General features: G+C 33.1%; 3 protein-coding genes across 3 annotated transcripts; all 3 read right to left on the bottom strand.

Annotated features, from left to right (window-relative positions):
• Positions 1 to 1316: 1316 nt before the first annotated feature.
• LOC124930514 (protein IWS1 homolog 1-like) lies at positions 1317 to 5854 on the bottom strand. Its single transcript, XM_047470849.1, has 10 exons — positions 5838 to 5854; positions 5463 to 5757; positions 3601 to 3815; positions 3214 to 3343; positions 3072 to 3134; positions 2285 to 2362; positions 1914 to 2002; positions 1773 to 1823; positions 1540 to 1693; positions 1317 to 1409 (listed from the first exon to the last, which is right to left on the bottom strand). The coding sequence occupies exons 1-10, from the start codon at positions 5852 to 5854 to the stop codon at positions 1317 to 1319; spliced, it is 1185 nt and encodes a 394-aa protein (XP_047326805.1).
• A 3059-nt stretch (positions 5855 to 8913) lies between these two features.
• On the bottom strand, positions 8914 to 10512 carry LOC124930513 (11S globulin seed storage protein 1-like). Its single transcript, XM_047470848.1, has 3 exons — positions 9928 to 10512; positions 9388 to 9846; positions 8914 to 9306 (listed from the first exon to the last, which is right to left on the bottom strand). Exons 1-3 carry the CDS (start codon positions 10495 to 10497, stop codon positions 8914 to 8916), a joined length of 1422 nt encoding a protein of 473 aa, XP_047326804.1. The 5' UTR covers positions 10498 to 10512.
• A 6745-nt stretch (positions 10513 to 17257) lies between these two features.
• Positions 17258 to 18857, bottom strand: LOC124930512 (11S globulin seed storage protein 1-like). Its single transcript, XM_047470847.1, has 3 exons — positions 18273 to 18857; positions 17733 to 18191; positions 17258 to 17650 (listed from the first exon to the last, which is right to left on the bottom strand). Exons 1-3 carry the CDS (start codon positions 18840 to 18842, stop codon positions 17258 to 17260), a joined length of 1422 nt encoding a protein of 473 aa, XP_047326803.1. The 5' UTR covers positions 18843 to 18857.
• Positions 18858 to 25388: the final 6531 nt, after the last annotated feature.

Raw genomic sequence — 25388 nt, 5'->3', positions numbered from 1 at the left:
TTTTATATAATTTTATTTAATTATTAATTAATTAAACTAAATAAAAATCTAAATAACCTACAATTTAATTTTATTGGACAAAATCTTATAAAACTAAAAAAACTAAAAATAAGCTTTTAGATGTAACTTTTTTAAAATAATAAAATATTTATGTAAAAATAAACCTTGAACCTTAAAAAATAATATCAACTATCCATTATTTGGTATATTTTTGTTATAAGGATATTTTTTCTTATTTTTTATTTTATTTAAAACTGGTCGAAACTAATTTATATAATTTATTTTAAATATATTATTTTTAATTTAATAATATTTAAAATTAAGTTAAAAAATTCAATATTGTATTTAATTAATAATAATAAAAGAAATCGAAATAAAGTTTTAATAATATTGTTTGTAATGATAAAAAAGATTGTAATTACATATAACCTCGTTGTGTGTCTAGTTATTATCGTTGTGTGTCTAGTTATTAAGAGAAATTTTTATTGAGATTAGATCTATTATAAACACACGATAAAAGAAAATATAGAAATAAAGTGGTAAAGAATAATAAAGAACACAAGATATAACGAGGTTCGACTAATGATACCTACACTCTTGAAGAGTCGTCTATTCTATTGATTTTCCATGTAATAATGGTCCAAGTAACTCTAAGTTACAATGTCTCTATTTATAGGAGTACATTAAAAGCTAAAAAGACTAAACTATTACTTTTATGTTCAATAAAGACTTAAAACACATTAAAATATATAAACTCAAATAAAATATGAGCCCAAAATCCAACCGTTATATATCAATAATATAATAAAATTAAATAAAAACAAATGTATAATGAAGTTTATAAACATGTTAGCGTAGAGGAAGATATAATGTAAAGAGTTTTATTAAAAAAAGTTAGTGTAAATAAAAATATTTCAAACAAAATATAACGTACAAAGAGCAAAATAACTATTACCCTAATTTTTATCTATATAAAAATAATACGAATAAACCAAAAAATTGAAAAGAAGGACAAAATGACATCCAAAATTCAATATAAATTCATTTAAAAAAGAATTAGTAAAAGCATTTTAAAAAAGAATTCAAAGTACATAGACATAAAAATCATAGGCCTAAAAACATATATAAAAAAGAAGAAGCATATCAGTCAACATTATTTAATTAAGATAAACATCCAAATAGTTTTAGGACATTGTTTTATAAGTTATGAACCATACCATTTTATGTTCACAAGTCATAACTATCAATCAATTTATTCAACAAAATCCAAATAATCCATAAATAAGAATAGGTAATGAACCAGCAATGTGGCTGGCTTAAAGGACCATCCCACGACCTTCCACACTTATCTTTTTGGCCTGCAGTTGTTTCTTTTTAGGTGCTTTCAACTGCTTCAACTTCTTTTGTATCTGCATAAATTTAATAATGCGCCCATGTTATATATCTTTTGAATCTATATAAGACTAAATTTAGTTTCAAATTCTGATAAGGGTATCAGATTTCGTAAACTTGATCGAAAAAAGGAGTATAAAACCAAACCTTAAGTCGAATTTGATCTTGAACAACTTGTTTAGAGCATGCCCTTATTGCATCAGGGTCAACTTTAGATGGTGGGCGAACAATAAAGTCCATTGGCATTGCCTCAGGCCTTGAAACATGATTCCGAGAGGATGAATGTCTTGAATTTAGACCCCTGCAAGTTTAACCAATAGAATTTAGTTTAATGAAAATGCATGCAAGAAAGGATATGTAAGTAGCAATGAAATTCCTACTTTGGTAGTTCAGCAAAGTTAATATCATCATCCCTATATTTCATTCTTGTCCTGTCAAAAACATTTTCAAATATATTACATAAGCTAAATTTTATATAAAAAACAAATAAAAATTCATAATTAATCGGATAACAGCCCTACTTTTTAGATGACTTCCGAGATGGAATCCTCTCATCCCCGTACTTCTTCATGTCTTCAAATCTTGCATTGTTATTGAATATTGATCGACACTGCACTCCATTAAGGATATTGGTTAGTAATAGGAGGGTAACTAATCATCTCATCACTACTTTGAACTTTAACTTTAATCAATCAAGGTGTTTTCATTCAGAATCTAAATCGAGACCTCAAACTATTACTTCAATACACTTGTAAGAACATTAATGGGTGAAGTTATTCAGTAGTAATATAGATTTGTGCAAACATGCATTTTCAAGACAAATTTATGAGAAAAATGACATTGCAATAGAGAAGCAAGACAAAAATGATAAATGGGAAAATAAAACAATTACCCATTTATCAACCACTTCCTTTGCAAGTCTTTTGTTGGACATGATCTCTTCATTTGACTTCGATAAAAATATAATCACCTGTATAGAAAAAAAAAATTGACAATGATTGAACGAGTAAAGTCTATAAAAATAAATGCCAAAAAAAAAATTTAAGTAAAAAAAGTCTTTTATCCTTATAATCATTTTGTATAATGATACAAAATTTTGTATATATATATTTTGTATATATATATATATATATATATTGTATATATATATATATATATTGTATATATATATATATATTGTATATATAATTATGTTTAATTCGAATTTATCGGTCAAGTGATTAATTTGAATATAATTGAGACTAAATAGATATTTGGTTGGATTATTGGTTAACCCACTCATATTATTAAAACGGTTAAATTTTAAAAATAAAATACAGGATTATTAGTTGACCCACCCATATTATTAAAACGGTTAAATTTTAAAAATAAAATACAAATACTATATATAAGTCACATACTTACATCTTAATAGTATAAGTACCGTATTTTAACCAACTAATTTTATTAAGGATGTTTGTTTAGCTGCAAACCTTATGGAACAAAGTCATAGTCTCATAAGTTAACTATTAAAAAAAATGATGCAATTCAATTAATGTTTTGAGTTAAAGTTGTGTTTTAATGAATTTTCTCTATTATGAAGTTAATCATATATAGCTTATTAAAAAAGACAAATTTCTTAAACTTAATTTGAGTTATCACTAATAAATATTCCCACAGAATACAAAATGAAGCCTGACCTTTCCAAGACCACTCTTCTTTAGTTGATCCCTTCTGCCAGACTGCTCTAAATAAATTGGAAACTGTCCAAAAAAGACAATATAAACATATTCATTATTTTGACAAAATAATATTTTGAATTATACGCAAGTTCATACATACATCTTGTAAGATCTGTAATATAACTTCCCGGATGTTAATATTTGGCAAGCTTCCATCTGGGAGAGGTTCTAACCAAGTCTTTAACAAGGTTAGGACTCCATGATCTAAAAGTTCAGCTTGCAATTGTTTCCTAAATCATGCATATATATAGAAGTTGTCATGTTAAGCAAAATATATCAATATATATAGGGGATTATTAGCTCATTTTGCTTCTTTAACTGACATTAAAAGCTGGTTTTTGTTGAACAAAAGGTGTTTAAACATTGAACATAGTTAACCAAGAATTAACAATAAGTAATAATTTGAATCATTTTAAAAGAAAAACAAGTTTTTAATGCAAATTCAGTAATCAAAATAATCCATAAGTAGAAAAGAAATGAATCTTACTTGGAAAAAACTTCTTGAAGAAGAGAGAGTTTCTTGAGTTTACTTATAGCTGGCTTGGATTGTTTATTAAGCTCCACATCTTCCTCAGCAGCAATTTCTAGCTCTGCCATCACATTTTCAATTAGCATTGAGATTTCTGCAGCACTTCTATGGTGTTTCTTCTTTTTCTTTCTCATTTTGAAGAGATCTTCATCTTCTTCTTCGCCATCTTTAACCTGGAAGGAAGATAAGTTGATTTTCTTGGTTATCATTCTAACACTTGATGATCTTATTTCTCTTAGTACCCTTGATAAAAAAGGGTAAAAGTACACTATTGAATGTGGAGTTATGAAGGTTAGTAAAGGTGTTTTGTTGTGATGAAAGGTGGGAAAAAAATTAACATGTTATATGCTCCTTAACATTCCATAGTTGTAGGAGATGTTGATAGTTTCACCTCCTTGTTATCTGATTATGATGTCACAAAGTTGTGGCATATTCGACTTGGTCATATGAGTGAGAATGAAATTACCGAGTTGAGCAAAAGAGGATCTCTTAATGGGAAAATTATTAAAAAATTAAAGTTTTTGGAGCATTGTGTTCTCGATAAACAGAAAAGAGTTAGATTCTCTAAAGTAATCCACAACATTGAAAGACCACTTGACTATATCCATTATGATCTATGTGGGTCGTTTAAAGTACATTCTATGAGAGGTGTTTACTATATGTTGACGTTGCTGATAATTTCTTTAGAAAATTTTGAGTTTTCCTCTTTAATCAAAAGAGTGACTTGTTCTCAAAATTTAAAGAGTGGAAGATTATGATTGAGAATCAAATTGGAAAGTCAATAATATGTTTGCGTACCAATAATGGTATGTAATTATGTTATGAAGAGTTCAATACTACATGGGACTGAAAAAATCATGAGGCACCATTTATTATTTAAGCATTCACGATGAATAAGACCTTAATGGATAAGGTGTGTTGCATGCTCCTTAATATTGATTTACCAAAACTGTTTTGGGCTAAAGTTGCAACTTCAACATGTTTCATCATCAACCATTCTCTGTCGAATGCAATTATAACAGACTTTGTAAAAAGTATGGTATGATATTTCTTCTAATTATTCTAATATGAGAATTTTTGGTTGTTTTGTGTATGCTCACGTTGATGAAAGAAAATTGGAGGCTCAATCTTTGAAATGTATTTTCATCAGTTAAAAGTCTAATGTAAAGGCGTATAAACTAAGGTATCCTGAAATCAAAAAAGTAATAATTAGTCAAAATATTATTTTTGATGAGACACATATGTTACATGATATACCACTTATATCTTCTTGTGATAAAATTTAGCAAGAATCTAACACTTCTCGAGATAAGATTCGGCAAAAATCTAGCAAACATGTAGATTTTGAAATTAGATCCAAATCTGAACATGTGATAGTGTCGTTAACTAAATAGAGTTGTCAGATATTTCACATATTGCACCACAATATCATATTGCTATATATAAGTCCATGTGTGATATTAGACCTCCTAAAAGACTCCTAAAAGGTGGAGACGGTTAAGTTGTCTATTTTTTAAGATAAAATTTTCTTTTGACATACTCCGTCTGTGTTAAGGTGGTGATTGTTAGATTATGGTGACTGATATATGTTTTGATCGAGACATCGACCTAGGCTCGTGGGGCAATAAAAAATCCTAATTATTTGATATATGGGCTCACTAGGCCTCACAACATCATGATCCAAAAGAAAGAAGAAACTACTAACAATGACTTTCTTTTCCACTTCGACTTTCTCCCATTATAAGTGTTAAGTTAATAATTTCTATCAATCAATTACCGATCCAAAAATCAAGAAATCTATAGTAGACAGTAAACAGTACCTCAGAATCAGTAGTTGCTTGATCTCGGTCTTGTTCCCTTACCTTGTTTTTGCCATGCTTATCTCTTTTTTCTGATTTTCTACTTCCTTCACCACCATAATCCTTAGCCATCGATTCTCTCTTATAGGCGCCATCATTATCAGACTCCCTCCTCAGTGTCCTCGATTTGGAAACTCCGTCTTCATCGATACCATCTTCTTCACCGCAGTTGAAATAACCAAATGTATTCTCATGATCAGACTTCACACTTGTGTCATTGACATCCATCAATGGCACTCTATTCTCGTCGAGGTACCTGAAAGAAACAGTACAATAATGAATGAACCATCAAACATCAGAAATTCTAACCTTAGAAACGGAAAGAGCACAACTTACGGATCATTGTAAGTCATTATGGAAATTTGTTCTTCTGGTTGTTCTTCGGAAAATAGATTATAGTCTGTTATTCATGTTCATAAGAAAAAAAGAGTATTTGAATATTAGATTAACTATAACGATTAACGACTATAAATAAGTAAACTCATAAATAAGTCCTTAGACTATTTTCAATTGTTATATAAACTCTAAATCTTTATTTGTTTAGTTAGGACCATGATTTATTTAGAGGACTCAATTTGCTACTAAACATAAACATAGTCAAAATGTCTGATGAGTTACATTCATACATTTTCATTCTCACAAATTCTATTAAAAAACGATGTGATTCACACTACAAAAGAAACGTAAAGAGATTTTATCCAAATAAATTTATTAAATCGTTTAATCTTTTCAAAATCAAACAAAAATGGAAGAGAAAATCAATATCGAAAAGTACGACACTTACCTAATGTAGTTAGACTTTCCAACGAGGATGGGTTGGTACCAAGACGAACAAGGAGGAAAATCGATGAGAGAATGAAGCGAAGTAGAGCGGTGCCGCGTCTCAACAAGAAGAAGATTGGAATGTATTCAAATTATTTCTTTTTAAGGAATCCTAGTGGAGATTTTTTAAGGAATCCTTGTTTGGTTAAGAGATTTTTTAATTGGTCAGTTTGTTGTAATTTTATTATGAAATTAGAAGTATTTTTATATTATTGAAAAAAAAAAATAGTCTACCAATATTAAAAAATACAATGATTACTAATAAGTTCAATATAAGTGAGTACCCACTTGTAGGGTAGAGTGGATTATATGATAAGATCAACAAGCTACTGGGCTTTATAGACCCATCCATTTTTTCCAATTTTTTTTTTTTAATTTTCAGCCCATCCAGCAATCAAAACTCTTTATATTTCTTTTACTCTCCAAGTTTTAGGTAGTCCAACTCAGATTATAAATTTGTTCAATACATTATTTATTTATTATTATATTTATTTTATTTCTATTATTTAAATAAAGGAAAATGATAAACTCAACCAAAAAAATTAGTGAAAGCAATTCAACCACGAATAAACGTGGCACGTCATATGGATAAGAAAAAGAAAATCTTAAAACTGTTCCGAAACGGTCATCACGGGTCCCGAAACGGTCATTTCTAGAAGAAAGAAATTTTGGTCCCGAAATGACCGTTTCGATATCCGAAGAACCGTTTTGGGACCCGAAATGACCGTTTTGGGACCCAAAATAACTGTTTCGGGACCCGAAATAACCGTATCAATATCCGAAATAAGCTTTTTCGGGACTCGAAATGAGCATTTTCGGGACTCGAAATTAGCGTTTAGGGACCCAAAATAAGCGGTTTCGAGACGTGGGGACAACCTGGCAGGCCAGGTCAAATTCGTGAACTTGCTTTCGTTGATTTTTTCGTTACGTTTAATTATTATTCTTAAATAAAATGGTATAATGATATTTGATTGCTTTCGTTGATTTTTTCGTTAAGTTTAATTATTATTCTTAAATAAAATGGTATAATGATATTTGATGTTCGAAATTGGATTGTTATTATTGGGTTTGAAACATTGAATTATCACAATTTTAATAATTTGAGATTTTTTTTAAACGAAATAAAGGATGTCTTACTTTAATGTAATATTTTTTAAACTAATTTATCGCATGGGATTAAACAAGAAATTTTCTTTTTTCAATTTTTTTAATTACTCTAACATTCAAATTGGTACACCATACACAAAATTATATTATTTAGAAGCTCAAAAAATAAATACAAAATTTATATCTTTTCGAATTTGTTCAAATCTTTTCTTGATCACACCCGTGTTTAGTCACTAAAACTATTTTCTTGATAGATTAAAACGCAAACATAAAAACGTACTTAATTAAAGAAATAAGTCCAAAATGTTTATAAATATTATTTAATTTACAATATTAATAAAACAAAAATGATATTAAGTTATACTATGAATGTTTTTTTTTTCTTTCAATTTTGAATAATATTAAGTAGTTAAATTATGATAGTGAGTTGTTAGAACCTTATATAACAACTATTCAAAATTCGAGTTTCATTATAAAAAAATAATCATAAATTCTAGACTTAAATAAAAATAAAAATTTAGAAGGTTTATAACATACAAACATTGGAATGGATAGTGTAGAGTGATAAGATGAGGTAAGTTATAATGTTATTTGAGTTTTTTTTTATTATTAATTTTGTTATTTAAATATTATAATTATAGAAATTTTTGAATATGTTGTTATATATATATATATATATATATATATATATATTTATATATAATATAATTATATAAAATAATTAAAATAAATTCATTTAAATATCTTATAAATAAATTAAATTTATTTTTTTACAAATTTATTTAAATATCTTATACAGAAATTTTTTAATATGTTGTTTTTTATATATATAAATTATAAAATAATTCATACAAATTAATTTAAATATATTACAAATAAATTTATAAATAAAATAATTAATATATTTTATTTAAAGAGTAAAAATGATACATTCAGCTCTACAGTCAAAGTCAAACTTTATGTAAAACTCTTGAAAAAACAGAATTATGCTTCTTAACCTGGTAATATAAAATGAGGTGAATCGAAATTTTTTTCACTATGTTGTGCTTCTCATTGTCACGGAAATAAATTTGAAATTGTATTTTGATTGGTCCATAGGAACATGACAGTGGTTTGAACCTCTCCTCCTTTAATGTGACAAAAAATAGTCTGGTCTGAACTGGATTAATGTCTTACTTTATAATATTCTAAAATGGGAAATCTTTCATCAATCATAACATGTCATTATATATTCTGTCATGCTAATTAATAAGGGTTATAGGAAGAGACAGATGAGTTGTATGCAGCTGAGAAAGACAAAAACAACAAGTAATCTTAAGAGCAAATTATTACCTCTTCTCTTCAAAGTGTTATTTATCATCTAGTTCAATGACATATATCTCATCTCATAAAAAGGAAGCTAAAATTGAAAAATAATGCTGAAAATCCTTTTATGGGCTCGATCTATATTATTTATTTGGTAGTTTTAAGTACTAGGATTTAATTAAGCCGCCGCCACTCTGGGGGAACGGGACCTGGACTCAAACATCAAAGTCTCCTCCCGGTTGGTCTTCAACCTCATGGCTTGTTCCCTTGAAACTCGGTAAGAAGCCGCAATCACGTCGGCGGGAAGGCCGCGAAGGGCCGACGTCCGTCCTGCTAGGGTTCCTTGCATGGCGACGTCATTGGTCCTGAAGGCAACCCATTCGAATCCCTGTTCACCGGCTTGTTTAACCATCACGAAGTTCTGCGGGACCACCACCATCTGTCCTTCACGGACCACCTCATCGAACACGCAGCTGCCGCTCTGGTCAGTTATCTGAATCTTAGCGTCTCCTCTCGTACAGTATAGAATGCTGTGTGCGTTTAGCTTATAGTGAGGACTCACCAGTGCGTTCTGTTGTAGTCAAATAGTTAGATTTATCATTTAGTTTAGTTTAGGCGATTCAATAAATAAATAAATAAATAGTATACTTACCCTGTAAAGAACCCCTCTCTCTGCGCTTAATTTCAAGGATTTGAGAATGGGTAGGTCGTAGCTGGTTAGGGTATTGAACCTGCCGGCCTGTGGGTTGAAGATATCGGCGCGGGAAGGGTCGTTGATGTTCTCGATTAACTTGGTAGAGCAAACGGTTTCTTCCAAGCCGTTGTTGTCGAATCTTCTTTCTTGCTCCTCCCTCCTCGATGGTGGGCTGATGACTTGAAAGCCCTGTTCCACGCGGACAATGTGACCTCTCTTATCGTCTTCTCCGCGAAGCTTCCTGGCTGTCTCTCTGTCTATTCCGAAAATCTGAACCAGAAGTTCCTCCTCGATTCCATGGAAGACGTTGCCGGCGTTCTGCTTCTCGCCTTTCTGGTGGGCCTGGTAGTATTTTTCTCTCCCCTGTTGTTCTGCCCCTCCGAATCCTTGTTGTGGGTTTCCAGCGAGGAAGAATTTCTGCATACATACATACATAGATATACTAATTAATTTTTATCTATCTAGAATAAATTATGTTCTGTCCGACGTCTGTCTTACGCGTGGGTTTTGGTCGAGCTGATTTAGGTTATTGCCGGTATCCTCAACGACTATGGCTACCACATCCTCGTTACCGTCGTTGTAGCACCAGTGGGTCCAGCCGGCGCCGATGGCAATGACGTCTCCTTGTCGGAATCGTCGGATCTTTTGGTGCTGGTCGTGGAACCTAGTGGATTTCTCATCATCCTGCTGCTGGGATTCCTGAGATGATTGGAATGTCTCTGGGCATCCAGGCATCAAAACTCCAGACATACCGTTACCTTTTACAATGTACATGAGGAGAGGGGCGTTGGAGTAGGAAGGCAGGAAGAGTCCACGTGGGTTAATAGTATGCCTGGCGGCGACAACTCCGGCGCAGCGGAACTGATCATCCTTCCAGTCCCAGATCTGGGACTCGCCGGCCTCGGCCTGGATTCTAAATGTGGGTTCTTGGGCATTGAGCCTCTGAAGTTGGCACTGTGCCTGGTCTTCTTGGCTAAAGCCATGTTCAGACTGTCCCCTGCTCCTGGCGGAGACAGTGCCCAAGAAGATGATGAGGAGGAAGGAGAGAGAGAGCAGTGAAGTGTTCATGGCGCTCTCTGAGTATTAATTGTTGGATGAGAATTAAGGGAAGAGAGATGGGGAATTTATAAGGGGGAGGGGGAGTATTGGATGATGATTGCATGCAGTTTTGATGCCATGTTTCATGTTTGCATGGACATGGGATATTCGAATTGCTTGTGTGCTTACAGCTAAGTGAGATGAGCAACGGCAGGTGGCCGCATCAAATGGATAATGACTTATATATACTGTGTGCTTCAATTGATTGCAGATGTTAATGGTATTGTTTATGAGGATTTTTTTTTTTTTTTTTTTTTTAAATGCCAATTTTATCATTGAGAACTCTTTTATTGTGAGACCCCTTTTTCCTTTTTCTTTTTTCTTTTCTTTATCTCGTGAGAGAACCTTTTATACTTTTTATATTATAACGCTTAATCCTTAATTCGTAAAAATTAGCGAATTGGTGTTGACAATTATTTGAAACTTTTTCCTGTACAAAATGAATCATTTAAATTTAAATTCAATTCGATTCTAAATTAATGGGCATGCATATAATAAATGATTTGTATAATAAAAATTATGGTCTGAATTTGACGGTGCTTTTAATAATGCGAATTAGAAGGATTGAGGGAATGATGGTGCGAATTTGATGGTATTGTTAACAATGAGAATTCGAATTAGAGGGACCGAGGGAATGATGATGGTGTAGATTTGAGAATGAAATCCTTGAAGGTTTTGAAAGATAAGATATAATGAAATATGTGAATTCGAATTTAAAGAAATTAGGAGGATCGTTAATAATGGAATCCTTGAAGGATAAGTAAGATATGAAGAAATATATGAATTTCAATTAGGGTATGTTTGGATTAGTGGAATTGGAATCTAAATTTCAATTCCTTTAGAATTGGCATTGAATTACAATTCAATTATCATGTTTAGAAAAATTATAGAATTGTAATTCAATCCCAATTCCTATGTTTGGAAAAATTATAGAATTGTAATTCAATCCCAATATAAATTAACCATCTTCCACTTCAATATATTCTCTTGATTTTTACTACGTTGATTTCCATTACAATTGAATACGTTTTTGGCACGTTTAACACGTTTTTGACATGTTTAACACGTTTTTGACATATTTAACATGTTCAACGCGTTTTTTACAAATTTAACATGTTTTACGTTTTAGGCACATTTAACACGTTTTGACAAGTTTAACACATTTTGACACGTTTAACATATTTTTAACACATTGAACACATTTTGGCATATTTAACACGTTTTCATGTTTTTGACACTTTAACACGTTTTTGACATTTTAACATGTTTAACACGTTTTGGCACATTTAATATGTTATTGGCACGTTTAACACAGTTTTGACATATTTAACACATTTTGACACGTTTAACATATTTTGACATGTTTAATGACACATTTAACACATCTTGACACTTTTGACATATTTTGGCACGTTTAATACGTTTTTAACGTGTTTGACACGTTTTGACCCGTTTAACATTCTTGTGAAACTTTTAAATTTTCGGTCCGTTTAATTTTTTTTTCTCCATCTAATATGTCTTTGACATTATTATACGTTGTTTTGATCCATTTAACATAATTTTGATTTTTTGATATTATTTTAATATTTTAATTACTAAATTAGTTGAAGAAATAATATGTGAGAGTAATAAGATTTATTTAAATAATATTTAAATCATTCATACTAAATAAAGTCTTGAATATGGTAAATCCTGTTAATTTTTAAAAATAAATTAATTCATTAAACGGATCGAAAATATTAAATGTGTCACAAGTGTGTTAAACGTGCCAAAAACATGAAAACTTGTTAAATATGTTAAACATGTAAAAAAAACGTATTAAATGTGCCAAAACCGTGAAAAATGTTAAATGTGTGAAAAAATGTGTTAAACGTGCTAAAACATGATAAATGTTTTTAATGTGTGAAAACACGTTAAACGTGTCAAAAACATGAAAACGTGTTAAATGTGTCAAAACGTGTTATAAACGTTCCAAATATGTGAAAAACGTGAAAAATATGTGAAACATGTAAAAAATGTGTTAAACGTACCAAAGCGTGAAAAACATTCTAAAACATCAAAAATGTGTTAAATGTGTCAAAAACATGAAAAATGTATAAAATAAAATGTGGTAAACGTGTCAAAAACATGAAAAATGTGTTAAACATGTCAAAAACATGTTAAGAATGCCAAAAACGTGTTTAACGTGTTAAACATGTAAAAAAATTTAAGCGTGCCAAAAACGAGAAAAACATGTTAAACCTGTGAAAAACGTGTTAAAAACTTGTTAAACGTGATATAAACTTATAAGCATGTTTGATTTGTGAAAACGTGTTAAACATTTCAAAAACGTGAAAAACATGTCAACATGTATTCCGGATCTAATATCCGATATCGTCATGATAATTACATTATTAATGATTCTTAATAGTCTATATTGGTTGTTAAATGTTTTACGCTTTCCTTTAAACCAGATAGTTCACCAGAAAGTTATATGGGCAATGATTCATATTGTAAGTGTCGCTCTTTTAGTCACATCAATTCATGCATTCCAATAGCTATTAACGGTCTCTGACATAATCCATTTGATTTTAGTCAAATTTAACAAAATACTCCAAATACTTGGAGTAACTTGACAATGTAAAAGAAAATGGGAAGTTGTCTACACCTCCTTATAACAATATGACAATGACTCATAAATGAGAATTCCGTTGTGAATAAACTCCAACAAAAAAAAATGAAATTTTCTTTATGGCAGGTAAAGATACGAGCTCTACTCGCTCATATGAATTTGGACAAGACTTGATTAGGGTTTGATAAGATGTTCAGTTCGTGGACAATAGAAGAGAAAAGAGGAAGGATCACAAGGCTATGTTTTATATACATCTTCATCTCTCGAATAATATTTTATAGTATGTTTTGAAGAAGACAAGTGATGTTGGGTTATTTCTGAAACTAAAATAGATTTGTATGAAAAAAAGTCATACTAGTAAACTACATCTAAAAAAACAATTATATTTTCTAATTTTTCTGATTTGAGAAGTTTTGGTTGTTTTGTGTATGCTCACGTTGATGAAAGAAAATTGGAGGCTCAATCTATGAAATGTATTTTCATCAGTAAAGGAATATAAACCAAGGTATTCTTAAACCAGAAAAGTAATAATTAGTCGAAATATTATTTTTGATGAGACACATATGTTACATTTTATATCACTTATATCTTCTTGTGATAAAATTGAGCAAGGATCTAACACTTCTCGAGATAAGATTCGGTAAAAATCTAGCAAACATGTAGAGTTTGAAATTAGATCGAAATCTGAACATGTGATAGCGTCGTTAACTAAATCAGAGTTGTCAGATATTTCACCTATTACACCACAATATCATATTGTTATATATAAGTCCATGTGATATTAGACCTCCTAAAAGACTCCTAAGAGGTGGAGATGGTTAAGTTGTCTATTTTTTAAGATAAAATTTTCTTTTGACATACTCCGTCTGTGTTAAGGTGGTGATTGTTAGATTATGTTGACTGATATATGTTTTGATCGAGACATCGACCTAGGCTCGCGGTGCAATAAAAAATCCTAATTATTTGATATATGGGTTCACTAGGCCTCACAACATCATAAGCCAAAAGAAAGAAGAAACCACTAACAATGACTTTCTTTTCCACTTCGACTTTCTCCCATTAGAAGTGTTAAGTTAATAATTTCTATTAATCAAATACCGATCCAAAAATCAAGAAATCTATAGTAGACAGTAAACAATACCTCAGAATCAATAGTTGCATTTCCTTTATCTCGGTCTTGTTCCCTTACCTTGTTGCTGCCATGCCTATCTCTTTTGTTTGATTTTCTACTTCATTCACCACCATAATCCTTAGCCATCGATTCTCTCTTATAGGCGCCATCATTATCAGACTCCCTCCTCAGTGTCCTCGATTTGGAAACTCCGTCTTCATCGATACCATCTTCTTCACCGCAGTTGAAATAACCAAATGTATTCTCATGATCAGACTTCACACTTGTGTCATTGACATCCATCAATGGCACTCTATTCTCGTCGAGGTACCTGAAAGAAACAGTAAAATAATGAATGAACCATCAAACATCAGAAATTCTAACCTTAGAAACGGAAAGAGCACAACTTACGGATCATTGTAAGTCATTATGGAAATTTGTTCTTCTGGTTGTTCTTCGAAAAATAGATTATAGTCTATTATTCATGTTCATAAGAAAAAAAGAGTATTTGAATATTAGATTAACTATAACGATTAACGACTATAAATAAGTAAACTCATAAATAAGTCCTTAGACTATTTTCAATTGTTATATAAACTCTAAATCTTTATTTGTTTAGTTAGGACCATGATTTATTTAGAGGACTCAATTTGCTACTAAACATAAACATAGTCAAAATGTCTGATGAGTTACATTCATACATTTTCATTCTCACAAATTCTATTAAAAAACGATGTGATTCACGCTACAAAAGAAACGTAAAGAGATTTTATCCAAATAAATTTATTAAATCGTTTAATCTTTTCAAAATCAAACAAAAATGGAAGAGAAAATCAATATCGAAAAGTACGACACTTACCTAATGTAGTTAGACTTTCCAACGAGGATGGGTTGGTACCAAGACGAACAAGGAGGAAAATCGATGAGAGAATGAAGCGAAGTAGAGCGGTGCCGCGTCTCAACCAGAAGAAGATTGGAATGTATTCAAATTATTTCTTTTTAAGGAATCCTAGTGGAGATTTTTTAAGGAATCCTTGTTTGGTTAAGAGATTTTTTAATTGGTCAGTTTGTTGTAATTTTATTATGAAATTAGAAGTATTTTTATATTATTGAAAAAAAAAATAGTCTACCAATATTAAAAAAAATACAATGATTGCTAATAAGTTCAATATAAGTGAGTACCCACTTGTAGGGTAGAGTGGATTATATGATAAGATCAACAAGCTACTGGGCTTTATAGACCCATCCATTTTTTCCAATTTTTTTTTTTTAATTTTCAGCCCATCCAGCAATCAAAACTCTTTATATTTCTTTTACTCTCCAAGTTTTAGGTAGTCCAACTCAGATTATAAATTTGTTCAATACATTATTTATTTATTATTATATTTATTTTATTTCTATTATTTAAATAAAGGAAAATGATAAACTCAACCAAAAAAATTAGTGAAAGCAATTCAACCACGAATAAACGTGGCACGTCATATGGGTAAGAAAAAGAAAATCTTAAAACTGTTCCGAAACGGTCATCACGGGTCCCGAAACGATCATTTCTAGAAGAAAGAAATTTTGGTCCCGAAATGACCGTTTCGATATCCGAAGAACCGTTTTGGGACCTGAAATGACCGTTTCGGGACCCAAAATAACTGTTTCGGGACCCGAAATAACCCTATCAATACCCGAAATAAGCTTTTTCGGGACTCGAAATGAGCATTTTCGGGACTCAAAATTAGCGTTTAGGGACCCAAAATAAGCGGTTTCGAGACGTGGGGACAACCTGGCAGGCCAGGTCAAATTCGTGAACTTGCTTTCGTTGATTTTTTCGTTAAGTTTAATTATTATTCTTAAATAAAATGGTATAATGATATTTGATGTTCGAAATTGGATTGTTATTATTAGGTTTGAAACATTGAATTATCACAATTTTAATAATTTGAGATTTTTTTCTAAACGAAATAAAGGATGTCTTACTTTAATGTAATATTTTTTAAACTAATTTATCGCATGGGATTAAACAAGAAATTTTCTTTTTTCAATTTTTTTAATTACTCTAACATTCAAATTGGTACACCATACACAAAATTATATTATTTAGAAGCTCAAAAAATAAATACAAAATTTATATCTTTTCGAATTTGTTCAAATCTTTTCTTGATCACACCCGTGTTTAGTCACTAAAACTATTTTCTTGATAGATTAAAACGCAAACATAAAAAAGTACTTAATTAAAGAAATAAGTCCAAAATGTTTATAAATATTATTTAATTTACAATATTAATAAAACAAAAATGATATTAAGTTATACTACGAACGTTTTTTTTTTCTTTCAATTTTGAATAATATTAAGTAGTTAAATTTTGATAGTGAGTTGTTAGAACCTTATATAACAACTATTCAAAATTCGAGTTTCATTATAAAAAATAATCATAAATTCTAGACTTAAATAAAAATAAAAATTTAGAAGGTTTATAACATACAAACATTGGAATGGATAGTGTAAAACACATGTAAAAACATAATTATGTTTCTCAACCTGGTATTGTAAAATGAAGTGAAGCGAAAGAAAGCTTCACTCTTTTGCGCTTCTCATTAACCCGGAAATAAATTTAAATCTTTCAACCCACTGCTTAATTGGTCCATAGGAACATGGTAGTGGTTTGAAGCTCTCCTCCTTTAATGTGACAAAAAATAGTCTGGTCTGAACTGGATTAATGTCTTACTTTATAATATTCTAAAATGGGAAATCTTTCATCAATCATAACATGTCATTAATAAGTGTTTTAGGAAGACTGGAAGAGACAGATGAGTTGTATGCAGCTGAGAAAGACAAAAACAAGTAATCTTAAGAGCAAATTATTACCTCTTCTCTTCAAAGAGTTATTTATCATCTAGTTCAATGACATATATCTCATCTCATAAAAAGGAAGCTAAAATTGAAAAATAATGCTGAAAATCCTTTTATGGGCTCGATCTATATTATTTATTTGGTAGTTTTAAGTACTAGGATTTAATTAAGCCGCCGCCACTCTGGGGGAACGGGACCTGGACTCAAACATCAAAGTCTCCTCCCGGTTGGTCTTCAACCTCATGGCTTGTTCCCTTGAAACTCGGTAAGAAGCCGCAATCACGTCGGCGGGAAGGCCGCGAAGGGCCGACGTCCGTCCTGCTAGGGTTCCTTGCATGGCGACGTCATTGGTCCTGAAGGCAACCCATTCGAATCCCTGTTCACCGGCTTCTTTAACCATCACGAAGTTCTGCGGGACCACCACCATCTGTCCTTCACGGACCACCTCATCGAACACGCAGCTGCCGCTCTGGTCAGTTATCTGAATCTTAGCGTCTCCTCTCGTACAGTATAGAATGCTGTGTGCGTTTAGCTTATAGTGAGGACTCACCAGTGCGTTCTGTTGTAGTCAAATAGTTAGATTTATCATTTAGTTTAGTTTAGTTTAGGAGATGCAATAAATAAATAAATAGTATACTTACCCTGTAAAGAACCCCTCTCTCTGCGCTTAATTTCAAGGATTTGAGAATGGGTAGGTCGTAGCTGGTTAGGGTATTGAACCTGCCGGCCTGTGGGTTGAAGATATCGGCGCGGGAAGGGTCGTTGATGTTCTCGATTAACTTGGTAGAGCAAACGGTTTCTTCCAAGCCGTTGTTGTCGAATCTTCTTTCTTGCTCCTCCCTCCTCGATGGTGGGCTGATGACTTGAAAGCCCTGTTCCACGCGGACAATGTGACCTCTCTTATCGTCTTCTCCGCGAAGCTTCCTGGCTGTCTCTCTGTCTATTCCGAAAATCTGAACCAGAAGTTCCTCCTCGATTCCATGGAAGACGTTGCCGGCGTTCTGCTTCTCGCCTTTCTGGTGGGCCTGGTAGTATTTTTCTCTCCCCTGTTGTTCTGCCCCTCCGAATCCTTGTTGTGGGTTTCCAGCGAGGAAGAATTTCTGCATACATACATACATAGATATACTAATTAATTTTTATCTATCTAGAATAAATTATGTTCTGTCCGACGTCTGTCTTACGCGTGGGTTTTGGTCGAGCTGATTTAGGTTATTGCCGGTATCCTCAACGACTATGGCTACCACATCCTCGTTACCGTCGTTGTAGCACCAGTGGGTCCAGCCGGCGCCGATGGCAATGACGTCTCCTTGTCGGAATCGTCGGATCTTCTGGTGCTGGTCGTGGAACCTAGTGGATTTCTCATCATCCTGCTGCTGGGATTCCTGAGATGATTGGAATGTCTCTGGGCATCCAGGCATCAAAACTCCAGACATACCGTTACCTTTGACAATGTACATGAGGAGAGGGGCGTTGGAGTAAGAAGGCAGGAAGAGTCCACGTGGGTTAATAGTATGCCTGGCGGCGACAACTCCGGCGCAGCGGAACTGATCATCCTTCCAGTCCCAGATCTGGGACTCGCCGGCCTCGGCCTGGATTCTAAATGTGGGTTCTTGGGCATTGAGCCTCTGAAGTTGGCACTGTGCCTGGTCTTCTTGGCTAAAGCCATGTTCAGACTGTCCCCTGCTCCTGGCGGAGACAGTGCCCAAGAAGATGATGAGGAGGAAGGAGAGAGAGAGCAGTGAAGTGTTCATGGCGCTCTCTGAGTATTAATTGTTGGATGAGAATTAAGGGAAGAGAGATGGGGAATTTATAAGGGGGAGGGGGAGTATTGGATGATGATTGCATGCAGTTTTGATGCCATGTTTCATGTTTGCATGGACATGGGATATTCGAATTGCTTGTGGGCTTACAGCTAAGTGAGATGAGCAACGGCAGGTGGCCGCATCCTTCATTTTTGTTTCTCTTTTCATCAAATGGATAATGACTTATAACTCTTTTATCGTGAGACCCCTTTTTCTTTTTTCTTTTCTTTTTCTCATAAGATAACCTTGTTAAGTTATGCAGCCTACACTTATAATAAACTTTACATTGTTAATTAGAGTTTATTGGGTTTTCTTTTTTTGGTTTTGGGCTTGGGCCTAATCAAAGTTATTTAGGTTTATTACCTGAATGTTTACCATATAAATATGTGATTATTAAGGGTTTACATTGGTTAGACAGAATTTAGAGAGATAAAGTGTGAGGCAAAAACTTTGTATTCTTTCTTCTTCTTCATAGTAAATCTGGTGGTGGCTGAAGTGGATGTAGCTCAATTTGAGTGAACCACTATAAATCTGTGTGTTCTTGTGTTCTTCTTTCTTGTGCTTTTACAGATTGTTTTCAATCTGGTAGGATTTGGGAGATACAAATTCTAACAACTGGTATCAGAGCAGCTAGGCTAGATCTGAGCATTGGAAACAATGGCAAGTGAGAATAGTATAGGACATGGGATTGGAAGATTTGATTGGACAGATTATGCCTTCTAGAGAATGCAGATTGAAGATTATCTCTATGGAAAGAAGCTTCATGTTCCTTTGAGTGAGAAACCAGAGAAGATGGATGAAGTTGAATGAAAACTCCTTGATAGACAGGTTTTGGGAGTTGTCCGATTGACGCTAGCCAAGACAGTTGCTCATAATGTAGCAAAGGAGAAGACCACAATGGGTCTGATGAAAGTTCTTTCTGATATGTATGAGAAACCATCTGCTAACAATAAGGTACACTTAATGAAAAGATTCTTTTACTTAAGAATGGTTGATGATACTTCTGTCACTACTCATTTGAATGAATTCAATACAATTGTGAATCAATTGCTATCTGTTGAGATTGATTTTGGGGATGAAGTTAGTGCCCTGATTTTGTTAGCATCTCTACCAAATAGCTGGGAACCTATGAGTGCAGCAATTAGTAATTCAGTTGGAAATGCTAAACTGAAATTTGTTGAAGTTAGAGATCGTATTCTTGCTGAAGAGGTTCGTAAAATTGATTCTGGTGAAACGTTCAAAGGTTCTGCTCTGAATGTGGAAAACAGGGGCAGAGGTAATGATAGAAATTTCAACCGAAGTAAGAGCAGATCTATGTCAAGGAGCAGGAGGAGTCAGTCCAAGTCTGTGAGGACATTTAAGTGCTGGAATTGTGGTAAATAGGGTCATCTGAAGAGGAACTGTAAAACACCGAAGAAAAACGGTGATGATAAAAATGATGCAGCCAACGTTGTTACAGAATCTATCACTGATGCGTTACTTCTGTCTGTTGATAGCCCGATAGATTCATGGGTTTTGGACTCAGGAGCGTCTTTCCACACCACTGCTCACAAAGAATTAATGGAGAATTATGTGGCTGGAAACTGTGGGAAAGTTTATCTCGCAGATGGTGAGCCACTGGATATTGTTAGCATTGGTGACATCAAATTGAAGATGGCAAATGGTTCTGTTTGGAAGATTAATAAGGTGAGACACATTCCAGGTTTAATGCGCAATTTGATCTCTGTTACACAACTTGATGAAGAAGGTCACAATTTCAGTTGTGGAAATGGTGCGTGGAAGGTGACTAAAGGAGCAATAGTTGTTGCTCGAGGTCACAAAACTGGAACGTTATATACGACTTCAACTTGCATAGAATCAGTTGCTGCTGTAGTTGATGAGTCGAAGAACAGTGAGCTGTGGCATTGCAGGTTGGGCCATATGAGCGAAAAAGGGATGGAAATTCTTTTGAAGAATGGGCAGATTCCAGAACTGAAGTCTGTTGAACATCAGTTATGTGAAACCTGCATTCTTGGAAAACAAAAACGGGTGAGTTTCTTAAAAACTGGGAAGGAGCTCAAGAAAGAAAGACTAGAGTTGGTACACACTGATGTGTTGGGACCTGCACCTGTTTCTTCTATTGGTGAATCATACTACTATGTGACTTTTATAGATGATTCAACAAGAAAAGTATGGGTTTACTTTATGAAGCACAAGTCTGAAGTATTTGCTATTTTCAAGAAGTGGAAGGCTTTGGTTGAAAATGAAATAAATCAGAAAGTTAAGTGCTTGAGATCCGACAACGGAGGTGAATATATCAATTCAGATTTCAAAGAGTATTGTGCTGAGAATGGGATCAGTATGGTGAAGACTGTTCCCCGAACGCCTCAAGAGAATGGAGTAGCTGAAAGAATGAATCGAACATTGAACGAGCGTGCTAGAAGCATGAGATTGCATGCAGGGATGCCTAAAACCTTTCGGGCAGAAGCTATTAATACTGCTGCCTATTTGATAAACAGGGGACCCTCTGTTCCTCTTGAATTCAGAATTCCTGAAGAAGCTTGGAGCAATAAAAAGGTAAACCTTTCTTATTTGAAAGTGTTTGGATGTTTATCATATGTTCATATTAATGAATGTGATAGGAGCAAGCTTGATCCAAAGTCTAATAAATGTTTTTTCATTGGTTATGGTGATATCAAGTTTGGTTATCGTTTATGGGATAATCAAAATCGGAAGATCATTCGTAGCAGAAATGTTATCTTCAATGAACATGTTCTCTACAAAGATTGTGTTGGGAAGACATCAGGTGGTGATTCCAAGTTGGAAGAGATTGGTACAGTCGATTTGAGAGAATTTTCAGCTGAATATATACCGGTTGTCGAAGAAGAACAATGTGTTGTTGAAGATGAAATCGTTGAGAACGTGGCCCTAGAGGTAAATCAGCAAACACCGGTTATACAGTTGAGAAGATCATCAAGGAATCGAAAACCAGTTGAGAGATGGTCTCCATCTCTGAACTATATCTTGTTGATAGATAGAGGTGAACCTGAATGTTATGAGGAAGCAATACAATCTGATGAATCAATTAAGTGGGAGTCTGCTATGAAAGATGAGATAGACTCTTTGATGTTGAATCAGACTTGGGAACTCACTGAGCTACCAAATGGAAAGAAAGCACTTCACAACAAATGGATCTTCAGGATTAAAGAAGAACATGATAAAACCATGAGGTACAAAGCAAGATTGGTTGTGAAAGGATTTCAACAGAAAGAAGGTATTGACTACAATGAGATCTTCTCTCCAGTAGTTAAATTGATGACAATCAGAACTATTTTGAGTTTGGTTGTGAAAGAAGACCTTCATCTTCAACAAATGGATGTCAAAACTGCTTTTCTTCATGGTGATTTAGATGAAGAGATTTACATGCGACAACCAGAAGGATTTGAAATCAAAGGAAAAGATGAGCTTGTGTGCAAGCTTTAGAAGAGTCTGTATGGTTTGAAACAGGCTCCAAGGCAATGGTACAAGAAGTTTGATAGCTTCATGAAAAGTAACAATTTTTTGAGGTGTGAAGCTGATCATTGTTGCTATATCAAAAGGTTTGATAAATCGTACATTATTCTTCTTCTTTACGTTGATGACATGTTGATTGCTGGAGCAAGCTTGTATGAGATTAACAAGCTTAAGAAAGAGTTGTCTGAAAAGTTTGCAATGAAGGATTTGGGTGCTGCTAAACAAATCATTGGGATGAGAATTTTCAGGGATGAAGAAGTTCTCAAGCTTTCACAAGAAGAATATGTGAAGAAAGTTCTTAGCAGGTTCAACTTGTATGATGCAAAACCAGTTACTACCCCCTTAGCTAGTCACTTCAGACTATCTAAAGATCAGTCGCCTTCAACAGAGGAGGAGAAAAATTACATGGCCACTGTTCCGTATGCCTCTGCCATTGGTTGTATTATGTATGCGATGGTTTGCACAAGACCAGACATAACACATGCAGTGGGAGTTGTTAGCAGATTCATGAGCAATCCGGGTAGACAACATTGGGAAGCAGTAAAGTGGATACTACGATACTTAAGAGGAAGTACGGGTCTCGCTTTGTGTTTCGAAAGTCTAATATGAGTTTAGAAGGATATGTTGATGCTGACAATGGTGGTGATGTTGATAGTAGGAAGAGCACAACAGGGTACATTTATACTCTAGGAGGTACTGCAATCAGTTGGGTATCAAAATTGCAGAAGATTGTTGCTCTTTCTAGTTGTGAAGCAGAGTATGTTGCTGTGACAGAAGCTGTTAAGGAGATGATGTGGTTACAACCCTTTTTGCGAGAATTGGGTCAAGATTACGAGGGAAGTGTGTTGCGATGCGACAGTCAGAGTGCCATTCATTTGGCAAAGAATCCTGTTTATCATGGCAGGACGAAGCATATACAGGTTCGTTATCATTTCATCCGGTCAGCTTTAGAAGATGGAGTATTAGCTCTTGAGAAGATTCCCGGGAGTGAGAATCCAGCGGATATGTTGACGAAAGCCGTGACTAATAAGAAACTGAAGTTGTGTGCAACTTCAGTTGGTCTTCTTCGTTAAGACACCGAATGGAAAGCCACTACCGATCGAGAGATGATGAAGTTAGTCTCCAAGTGGGAGATTGTTAAGTTATGGAGCCTACACTTATAATAAACTCTACATTGTTAATTAGAGTTTATTGGGTTTTCTTTTTTGGTTTTGGGCTTGGGCCTGACCAAAGTTATTTAGGTTTATTACCTGAATGTTTACCCTATAAATATGTGATTATTAAGGGTTTACATTGGTTAGACAGAATCTAGAGAGATAAAGTGTGAGGCAAAAACTCTGTATTCCTTCTTCTTCTTCATAGTAAATCTGGTGGTGGCTGAAGTGGATGTAGCTCAATTTGAGTGAATCACTATAAATCTGTGTGTTCTTGTGTTCTTCTTTCTTGTGTTTTTACTGATTGTTTTCAAACTAATAGGATTTGGGAGATACAAATCCTAACAAACCTTTTATACTTTTTATATTATAACGCTTAATCCTTAATTCGTAAAAATTAGTGAATTGGTGTTGACAATTATTTAAAACTTTTTGCTGTACAAAATGAATCATTTAAATTTAAATTCAATTTGATTCTAAATTAATGGGCATGAATATAATAAATGATATGTATAATAAAAATTATGGTGTGAATTTGACGGTGTTGTTAATAATGCGAATTAGAAGGATTGAGGGAATAAAGGTGTGAATTTGATGGTGGTGTTAACAATGAGAATTGGTATTAGAGGGTTTGAGGGAATGATGATGGTATAGATTTGAGAATGAAATCCTTGAAGATTTTGAAAGATAAGATATAATGAAATATGTAAATTCGAATTTAAAGAAATTAGGAAGATCGTTAATAATGGAATTCTTGAAGAATAAGATATGATGAAATATATGAATTTCAATTAGGGTATGTTTTTATCCGTGGAATTGTAATTGAGAATAGAATCTTAATTCTAATTCCTTTAGAATTGGCATTGAAATACAATTCAATTATTATGTTTGGAAAAATTATAAAATTGTAATTCAATTTCAATTCCTATTCCTATTCCTATTCCTATGTTTGGAAAAATTATAGAATTGTAATTCAATCCCAATATAAACTAACCATCTTCCACTTCAATATATTCTCTAGATTTTTATTACGCGGATTTCTTTTACAATCGAACACGTTTTTTTGCATGTTTAACGCGTTTTTGACATGTTTAACACGTTTTGACATATTTAACACGTTCAACACGTTTCAAACGTTCTTCACATTTTTGGCACATTTAAACACGTTTTTGACATGTTTAACAATTTTCACACTTAAAACACATGTTTTTCACGTTTTTGACACGGTTAACACGTTTTTGACATTTTAATATGTTTAACATGTTTTTCACACGTTTTGACAATTTTAACACGTTTAACATGTTTTTGACATGTTTAATATATTTTCACATTTTTTTACGTTTTTGGCAGGTTTAACACGTTTTACACATTTTGGCACGTTTAACACGTTTAATACGTTTTTAACATGTTTAACAAAATTTTGGCACGTTTAACACATTTTGACAAGTCTAACACATTTTTGGCACGTTTAACATATTTGTAACACATTGAACACATTTGGCACATTTAACACGTCTTTGACGTTTTTGGCATGTTTAACACGTTTAAAACATTTTTGACATTTTAACACGTTTAATACGTTTTGGCACATTTAATACGTTTTTGACATTTTTAACACATTTGACAAGTTTTAACCATTTTTTTACACGTTTAACACATTTGTGGCATATTTAACACATTTTGGCATATTTAACACATTTTGGCACGTTTAACAAGTTTTGACATGTTTAACGACACATTTAACACGTCTTGGCACTTTTGACTCATTTTGGTACGTTTAATACGTTTTTGACATGTTTAACACGTTTTGGCCTGTTTAACATACTTCTGAAACATATAATATTTTTGG

This window comes from Impatiens glandulifera, chromosome 3, assembly GCF_907164915.1.
Source record: "Impatiens glandulifera chromosome 3, dImpGla2.1, whole genome shotgun sequence".
Taxonomy (NCBI): domain Eukaryota; kingdom Viridiplantae; phylum Streptophyta; class Magnoliopsida; order Ericales; family Balsaminaceae; genus Impatiens; species Impatiens glandulifera.
Note: the sequence above shows the minus strand (reverse complement) of the source record. Positions and strands in the feature narration are given on the sequence as shown.

Bases quoted from the DNA above. Each gene is read 5' to 3' on its own strand.
- LOC124930514 (XM_047470849.1), bottom strand. The intron at 2,363-3,071 runs GTCAGGCTTCAT...TTTTCTATACAG, and splicing joins AGAAGAGTGGTCTTGGAAAG to GTGATTATATTTTTATCGAA. The intron at 1,824-1,913 runs GTAGGGCTGTTA...TGTTTTTGACAG, and splicing joins TCTCGGAAGTCATCTAAAAA to GACAAGAATGAAATATAGGG.
- LOC124930513 (XM_047470848.1), bottom strand. From the start codon at position 10,497: ATGAACACTTCACTGCTCTCTCTCTCCTTCCTCCTCATCATCTTCTTG. The intron at 9,847-9,927 runs GTAAGACAGACG...GTATGTATGCAG, and splicing joins AGCTCGACCAAAACCCACGC to AAATTCTTCCTCGCTGGAAA. The intron at 9,307-9,387 runs GTAAGTATACTA...TGACTACAACAG, and splicing joins AGAGAGGGGTTCTTTACAGG to AACGCACTGGTGAGTCCTCA.
- LOC124930512 (XM_047470847.1), bottom strand. From the start codon at position 18,842: ATGAACACTTCACTGCTCTCTCTCTCCTTCCTCCTCATCATCTTCTTG. The intron at 18,192-18,272 runs GTAAGACAGACG...GTATGTATGCAG, and splicing joins AGCTCGACCAAAACCCACGC to AAATTCTTCCTCGCTGGAAA. The intron at 17,651-17,732 runs GTAAGTATACTA...TGACTACAACAG, and splicing joins AGAGAGGGGTTCTTTACAGG to AACGCACTGGTGAGTCCTCA.